The sequence below is a fragment of the Limulus polyphemus genome, unplaced genomic scaffold (assembly GCF_000517525.1).
Source record: "Limulus polyphemus unplaced genomic scaffold, Limulus_polyphemus-2.1.2 Scaffold9529, whole genome shotgun sequence".
NCBI classification, from domain to species: domain Eukaryota; kingdom Metazoa; phylum Arthropoda; class Merostomata; order Xiphosura; family Limulidae; genus Limulus; species Limulus polyphemus.
The window spans coordinates 14,036-23,077 of NW_013675139.1; the positions used below are offsets into that span (position 1 = coordinate 14,036).

The 9,042-nt window shown below is 31.9% G+C and overlaps 1 protein-coding gene across 1 annotated transcript in view; it reads right to left on the reverse strand.

Moving 5' to 3' along the window:
- LOC106475967 (spermatogenesis-associated protein 5-like) overlaps positions 1-8,415 on the reverse strand; it is a 15,649-nt gene extending 7,234 nt beyond the window's left edge. The window contains exons 1-4 of the mRNA XM_013936643.2: positions 7,815-8,415; positions 7,419-7,548; positions 6,731-6,787; positions 1,693-1,816 (exon numbers count right to left, since the gene is read on the reverse strand). Of these exons, the coding sequence (XP_013792097.2) occupies positions 1,693-1,816; positions 6,731-6,787; positions 7,419-7,548; positions 7,815-8,304 (801 nt within the window). The 5' untranslated portion in view covers positions 8,305-8,415. The remainder of the gene's footprint in view (positions 1-1,692; positions 1,817-6,730; positions 6,788-7,418; positions 7,549-7,814) is intronic.
- Between the last annotated feature and the right edge of the window lie 627 nt (positions 8,416-9,042).

Genomic DNA, 9,042 nt, shown 5'->3' on the forward strand with positions numbered 1-9,042 from the left:
AAAACGGAATTGGTGAATTTGACTATCCTCGTAACCACCACAAAAAAAAAAGGAAAAAAAAGGAAATAAATCTAAATTAACCTTTTTTTCTTTCTCAAATGACTTCAAATTGTAACATGAAACTACATTCATTTATCCTAAGTAGTTCTAAGTTTGTAACAGTATACATCTATTTATAATTAAACTTTTATTGTTTTACTGCCTATTGAACCATGTATAACTACTATCCATGCCATTATAAGTTGTAAATCACTTGGGGAATGTGCAGCTCATGTTACACTAATGAATTACATTACCCATGAGCTACAATGAGCTGCTTGTGTGTGTGCCTCCTGAATAATTTTTATTATAATATTATTATTATATATTTTACCTAATCTAATCTTAACTAACCTAAAATGATCCTTATTTTTCATTTTAGTTACTTTTATAATTATACATAAAGAATAAACATGAAAAACAAAAATAAAATACTTAATCTTCTTTTTTCTTGCCGTCAATTGTTGAAGACAGTTAACCCTAATTTTTTATACCATTGATAGTAGTGCACTTAATAACTTTTATTCAATTAAATAATGCATCAAAATATATAGTCTAATAACATGCAAAAAGTAGACAAATTCCCTTACTTCTCAAAAATTTTCTGGCTTTCTAGCTATGCAACAAGAGCCGTTACAAATTCATCCAAGCTAATCGTAAATTTTCTCACCGGAACGAATCTTGTACTGTGAGTGAAATTGACGATATTCTATTCAGAATACAACCTTATACTATACATCATTTGATGGATGAAAACCTTGACTTTCTATTGGTTATAGGTAATGCATAATTAAATGTAAGAGAGAACTATTAACAAATCCTGAAAGAGAGGATGTGACAGGTGGGCATGGCAGGAAGGGTCTGATTTTCTATTCAATAGCTCTGTAACCAAACAAATAAAAATTATGGTTTGTCTGAGCAATGATGATTTTATGGAGAGTAATTTACGTTTAATTTCATACCTTTTTGAGGGGTGGTGGATAAAATAGGGAAGATGACATGCTAAGAGAAAATGTGTCACTATGGGAAATTCAGGATTTTTAAAAATATCGCCTTGTAGAATTAAGAACTTAAAACTTGCATACTATTAAAATATGAATTATAAGCTAGATTTTATGCTATTCTAGTTGGTATAACATAAACAAAAAGCAGTTTAATAAAATTTTGAATGTAAGACACTAAAACCTTGTGTAATGCGAAGTAAAGAATACCGTGATGATAGGGTTATTAATCCAGCAAATTACATAATTTCTCGAACTCAAAGCCATTTACTATTTTTTATTTTTGAAAAATTATCCAGTCAATAGCATAATAGTTAACAGCATTCACAGCAGGGAAGCGAGCCCTGGATTTTATCACTGACACACTGATACATATGTAAATTTACCAGTGACTCACTGGGGGATGATAAATATGGGACCAAGCAGGTTTCTTTGGAATGAGAATAAAAATAATCACAAAAACATTTATTAACATTCAGAATTAAAATATTCAAACACAAAGCTACACAATGGGCTATCTGTACTCTGCCCACCACGGGTATCGAAACCCGGTTTCTAGCGTTGTAAGTCTGCAGACATACCACTGTGCCACTGGGAGGCTCAAACAGCTATTTGAAAAACTTCTTCTCAAACAAAGATAAAAGTTACTTACTGGTAGATTATCCAGTAATGTAAGTAATGTGGCCAGGACACGTTTCTCCTGGTCTGATGACGACGCTCCATCCTTCCTGGTACAGAGTGCATCAATTTCATCAATAAAAATTATGGTAGGTGCTCTAGGAAGACAAGAATAACAAAAGAACATGTGAGTTAATAATGTATATGCACATAAAAATATTCATCTTTTTAAAGTACGCAAAGAAGATTAATCTTAATTTTAGAAATTTTGGTTAACATCAACCAGGTGCAGAATTGATGGCCAAAGAGCAAGTCTGTTCAGGGTAGGTTGAAAGAATGACTTCACCAATTCGATTAACCAGTCAACTCGAACTACTTCCAGGAACAGCTGATGAGTGTGACGGGCGGACTCCTGTTCGTAACAAGCTAACAGTAGCCAGTTGTCCATATTATAATGAAAGCAAAACCTGAAAATATGGTCACGAATGCCAAGAAATCAGGATATGTAAGTAAGCATTCACGACATCCATCTTGGTCATCCACAAAACCCGCAGAAAAGGCCCAGCTGAGGGTCAGAAACAATTCCATGGTAAAATGGGAAGACTGAGAAATTGATTGAGGCAGATCAAATCTATTATAGGCCATCAGTCTCCATTTTCTTCAGACTGGAATAAAAACCTGGAGAAAGATGATGAACAGGTTTGATGGCCTGTTGAGACAAAAGGATTTGTACCACCTCTGACAGACACTGGCTGGTGATGGGATCCCAAGGCAGAGGGAAGGAAATGGGTACCTGAGACAAGAGAGGTGGGGAAATAAGTTGGAGGACAAGTCCCTCTGATAACACCTGAATAACCCACTAATTTGTGGTGAAAGATCACCAAAAGAAGAACAAATTGACACAATCAAGCTCCCAACAGACCAGAACCCACTGGGTAGTCATCAGTACTGTTGCCATCGTGCCCATCTAAGTTGAATAAAATGACGATATGAGAAACCTCTAGAAGAAGGAACAGGTAAGGGCTGATTATCAGTAAACGTTACAATACTTTCATACACAATATATCAAATTATTCTTTCCTTTTTTTTCTTTTCACATGTTGCCTATCTATCATGCAAAGTAATATTCATTTTAAGATTAAAAATACTTTTGTGCATCAGAAAATTTTCAAATTTCATATGCAAAAATCTTTATAATGTCCAGATAGTTATCAAACATTTATTAAGAAAAAACTTTATATTTTATCTGTTATTTTCATTAATTGATCTCTGTATGGGTTTTTTAGGTTTTATATATACAGTTGATAACCAAAATATCATAAATTAATATATCAATACCACAAAATTCCACTATAATTTATCAAACTTAGTAACTAAGCTGTATTTCAGTCTAAAAAAAATATGAAATTTTGAGCAGACCAAAGACACAACCTACCTCCTTGAAATATTCATTCAAAATAAAGAAATGGTGTCCAAACATGTTAAAATGGCTGAAAAAGTCACTAGGGGGACATTCTGAGCTTTCAATGGGTTATTCATGTCATATATAGAAGTGAATATAAGGAAGCGTTTCCAAAAATGGAAAGAGGTGGGCAGGGTGCCATCGTGTTTGGTTTATTACATGAGCAATATCTTAGCAAATATAAAAGTTGAGAGGTTCTTATTTTATATTCTAGTTTGTCAATATCAGTAATTTGAGTTCCCACTTCATTCAAAACTACAGACTTAGTATTTTGACATCACAAACATCTAATTTGAACCAGTGCTGCATTCAACATACCACGTGACACACCAAAATCAATTTTTAACTGTTTTTTTTTATATTTACTTTTAAATTAAAAATTGAGTAGGGTATAATACTAAAATTTGAATTATAATCTACAGTTTGATACCAAACTTATTGATATACATTCATGAAATAGTAGTTCAATAAAATTTTGAATGCGAGTCAACAAACGATATGACATGGCCTTTCACCCATGATCCCTCTCGAAAGGAATAACTGTTGTAGTAAACTGAAAGAATAAAGCAGTAAAGAAATTCAAATGGATGAGTGTAAAATAAACCAGGTCTATCACTGGGTTTTGTTTGTAATATGTTAGTTATTAAAATATGAATGTTTTTTCCAGATTTGTAAGTATCATCAGATTATCAGTGTTGTGGAATCTGTTTATGATCAAGTGACTTTTTTGTTTAGGCGGGATCTAAGAAGGTGAGAACCACCGAAACTGATGTGTTTGTTGCTTCAGCTCAGAAGAATATGGTGGAAGAAAGAATAAAATTGTGCAGGGAACTGTGGGATGCGGGGATTAAGGTGGGATTTTCACTGGTGATCTGTCTGGAAAGGGATAACATACAGGAAAATCAGGGACTGTCCCCAAACAGGTAAAACAGACCTCAAATGCTGAGAGTCTAGAAATGGTCAGTCCGCTTGATAGTAAGCCAAAGCAAATTGATCCATAGCCCATGAGAGGTGAGGCATGATGGCACACTCAACCAGTTTTGAAGCAAAATGCTCAGCATGTACCTTAATATTCGGGGATGGTGGGAAATTAAATAATATGAGGAAGAATTATCATGTAACAAAGAATGACGAGGATCATAGGAAATTGGGAAAATGGATAAAACATCAAGTACCCGAGAAATCACATATAAAAATGACGTATTAGGCCTAGCTGATTCCGCAGGTGGGCATGAAGCCATGGCAAAATCTGGTAGTGGAAAAAGGCTAACAGATTCAGCTTGTTTAGGAGGATGTGGGGCAAGTCCAGGAGAAGGTGGTTGACCCATATAACATTCAATCTCTCAGCAGATAATTGCTGATAAATCCCCCCCACACACTTGCAGCCTGTGAAAAAGTGCTTGTTGAAGGTGCAATACCCAAAATGGTAACATTAACCTCAGAATTCATTTCAAATTATGAATCAAACAAAAATGTTTGATTGAAAGATGCAAATGTGTGTGAGAAAAAAAAATCAATAAAGACTGTAAATGAATTTAAAATAAAAGGCATCAGCAACATAACCATAAATGATTAATAAAGAAATCCACTTCGAAATTAGAACAATTACATTTACGTATGCAAACAACTTGAAAAACACAAAGGCAAAAAACATCTGAACACGAGCACTGCCAAACAAGAAGTGATAGTTAGGGAGAATTGAACAGAGGGAGTCACATGCGTGTAGAGTGTGTGTGTCGCACTCGTATTGATGGAGGATTTCCACATGATGATTTGCTCTAGAGATGCATTGGAATCAGTGAATTCCAATGGAGGGGAGGTAAAACGCTTGTGTCACGCATAAACTTTTTTTTTGCATATAGAGGGCAGCATTGAACAAGAATAGCTATTTATGTGAGCGGAGGTAATGTACCGTATCAGAATTGTGTATGCAATGCCCTTGTACAGTGTGCCATTCAATACTGCATTGTGAATTTGATGTCAAGATTTAACTTTTCATTTTATTCTACATTATTGATTTCACAACAGTTAATGTTAGAGAAGAGAAAATGTCAGTTACAACTTATGGGCATACTGAGAAAAATACCTTAGATATGCATGTATGAGTTTCTAGAGGCTATGCAAATGCAATGTGCAAACAGACATATCTTTCATACAAATAATTTATTAACACATCTTATTTTCTTGTGTACAACAGACTTTTACAATTTAATAAAATTTTGCCACAATTTTTGTGATGATACACATAGTAAATCCAGAATTATAGTCAACATTACTTCACCAATGCAGGGTTGGTTTAATGGATATTTGATTAAAGCATTTAGATGAGTTTTGGGATGAAAGTATATAAACATTCTTCTCAAATATATTTAATAAACACTAAATTATTTACATATATTTGTAGAACTAATGTTTATATACTTTTCTTTGTTTAAAAAAAACATTTGATATTTCTTAACCAACCTTTGTTACTAAACACTCAAATAAATCATGCTATATGCAATATTTGTTTGTGCAAAGTTACTCTAAGATAAAAAACTAGCTGTAAAACAAAGTTACGTTGCATTAACACGTAGAGTAATTGACTGCTAGAGCTACAATTATGTTCAGTCACTCTTTTTATTTACACTCCACAACTTGTGTTATTTTAATATAAAGTTCTTTGCATTTCTATCAAAAAAGTATACAAAAATTAATTTTTTACTTATCTGAGCTGCAAAACATACATTTACCTTTTCTGAAATTCTACAGGTGGTCTTTAGATATATATAGTAGGATTATATTACTGATATTATACAGGTGGTCTTTAAGATATATATATCAGTAATATAATCCTACTATATATATATCATAAAGACCACCTGTATAATATCAGTAATATAATCCTACTATATTATACAGGTGGTCTTTAAGATATATATAGTAGGATTATATTACTGATACTATACAGGTGGTCTTTAGGATATATATATAGTAGGATTATATTACTGATACTATACAGGTGGTCTAAGATATATATAGTAGGATTATATTACTGATATTATACAGGTGGTCTTTATGATATATATAGTAGGATTATATTACTGATACTATACAGGTGGTCTAAGATATATATAGTAGGATTATATTACTGATATTATACAGGTGGTCTTTATGATATATATAGTAGGATTATATTACTGATATTATACAGGTGGTCTTTATGATATATATAGTAGGATTGTATTTCTGATATCATACAGGTAGTCTTTATGATATATATAGTAGGATTATATTACTGATACTATACAGGTGGTCTTTATGATATATATATAGTGGGATTATATTACTTATGTTATACAGGTGGTCTTTATGATATATATAATGGGATTATATTACTGATATTATACAGGTGGTCTTTATGATATATATATATAGTAGGATTATATTACTGATATTCTAGACTGGAATAAACACTGAATCTATATTTCTAATAAAGTTGATTAATATTTGTTTGTTCTGCTCAAAAATATAAGAAAAAGCACAAAAAATTGTTTATAAAGCTTCCCTTATACCAATTCTAAGCTACTTTTCTGTAATATGTGATATAAACTAGTAGACCTAGAGTTACCTTTCTATGGCTTCTTGAAAAATGTTTCTAAGCCTAGCTTCAGTTTCTCCATAAAACCTACAAAATTAAAAACAAATTAATTTGTAAACATAAGTACCTAAACTGCATGCCACACTTGCTCCTGATAAAGTCTCGTACTTATTATATTATTACTAATTATTCACTTTAAAATACAGTGAAAGAATTAGACATATTTATTAGTTAATTGAGCTGGCATCATGACTCCAAACTCCTATAAAAACTCTACAAGGAATACAAATCAAAAAGTAAAATATAACTAAAGATAAACATAAGAAGTAGCTCAGATGTAAACATTACTAACATCTCAACAATACTACTAACAACAAAACTAGGAACATTCATTTCAACGTTTCATAATAATGATTTATTAATTAATGTACAGTGATATTATATGATCAGTTTAATTAGGTAATAGCTTACTGTATATTTCTAGAATGTTATTATACGATCAGTTTAATTAGGTAATAACTTACTGAATGTTTCTAGAATGTTATTATATGATCTGTAAGATACTAACTTACTGTATATTTCTAGAATGTTATTATATGATGAGTTTTAATTAGATTATAACTTACTGAATGTTTCTAGAATGTTATTATATGATCTGTAAGATACTAACTTACTGTATATTTCTAGAATGTTATTATATGATCAGTATGATACTAACTTGCTGTAAATTTCAGGTCCATTGATTGTGATAAAATGAGCTTTAGTTTCTGTAGCCACAGCTTTAGCAATCAAAGTCTTACCCGTTCCTGGTGGTCCAAATAGTAATATGCCTCTAGGTGGCTGCAATCCTGCCAAAAACAGAAGCTGTTTATCAAAATCAGTAAAAAAAACAAAAAACAACTAAACTTTCAGTCACCAAAGATCAGCAAAAGGTAAAAATTTCTTATTATAGAAAATGTAAAAGTTTAAACAAAACCTATCAACTTTAAACACGTTATTTTAAACAAAACCTATTAATTATAAACATGTTGTTTTAAACGAAATTTATCAACTATAAACATGTTAATTTTACAGCCTTTTCTCCTTCATTAGTAATATCAATAGATAATCTCACCACAGCTGTTCAGGAACTCACTGTTCTTCATGGGAACTTCTACAGCTTCTTGAACCAGTTTCAGTTGGTGGTTTAGTCCACCAATATCAGCATAAGAAACCCTTTTATATACCTGGAATTGGTGCTGGGTTTTTTCTACAGCAATTTCTAGGTTTGACGATGAAGTTATTAGATAAAATTGATTTATTTCTTGATAGTCTTCCTGTAAGTGTTCTTTCCTTGGTATTTTATACTGATTTTCAGTGAATGAAGAAAGAAGTGGTAGTTTACGAAGTGGAGTTGATGATGTCACAATGGAAGAATTGCTGGTTTCATCCAAATTAACGAATGATTTTTCACTATGATTAAAATCTGGCAGAGATTTACCAACAGTGTCATCATGGTAACCTTGTATTTCTAATGACTGAATACCAACATGTATTTCACTAATATCACTTACAGATTCTTCTGGGTCACCAGTAAAAGAAGATAAACAAACATCACTCGCCATGCTATCTTCCTTCTCTTCTACAACTTCTTCCACTAAAAATTTGAAATGTCGTCCATAATATCTACAGGTAAGTTCTGAACCAATGGTAACACACTGATCACCTGAAATGAAAAATATATTAGATTCATTGAACACTTATTCCTCAAAGAAGATGTTTATATTGTAACAATACTTCTGCATGATAAAAATCTTAGTCCAACCATAGAATGATCTCAAAATAAAATCAATAATTGTTCAGAAAATGAATCCTTCAATTTATCTAACAACAAATCAAATTATTTCCAATGTTATCAAAAATATTAAATTATTTGGGATGAATTATAACTTCTACATGGCTCTTGTAATTACAAGAACCCTTCTACACCAGGTAAACTAGGTGTAGGTACAAGTTGAACTGTCACATTTTAACTTTTGTTAGTTTATACACACACACACACATAACTTCTACACCAGGTAAACTAGATGTAGGTACAAGTTGAACTATCACATTGTAACTTTTCTTAGTTTATACACACACACACACATAACTTCTACACCAGGTAAACTAGATGTAGGTACAAGTTGAACTATCACACTACAACTTTTCTTAGTTTATACACACACACACACATAACTTCTACACCAGGTAAACTAGATGTAGGTACAAGTTGAACTGTCACATTGTAACTTTTCTTAGTTTATACACACACACACACATAACTTCTACACCAGGTAAACTAGATGTAGGTACAAGTTGAA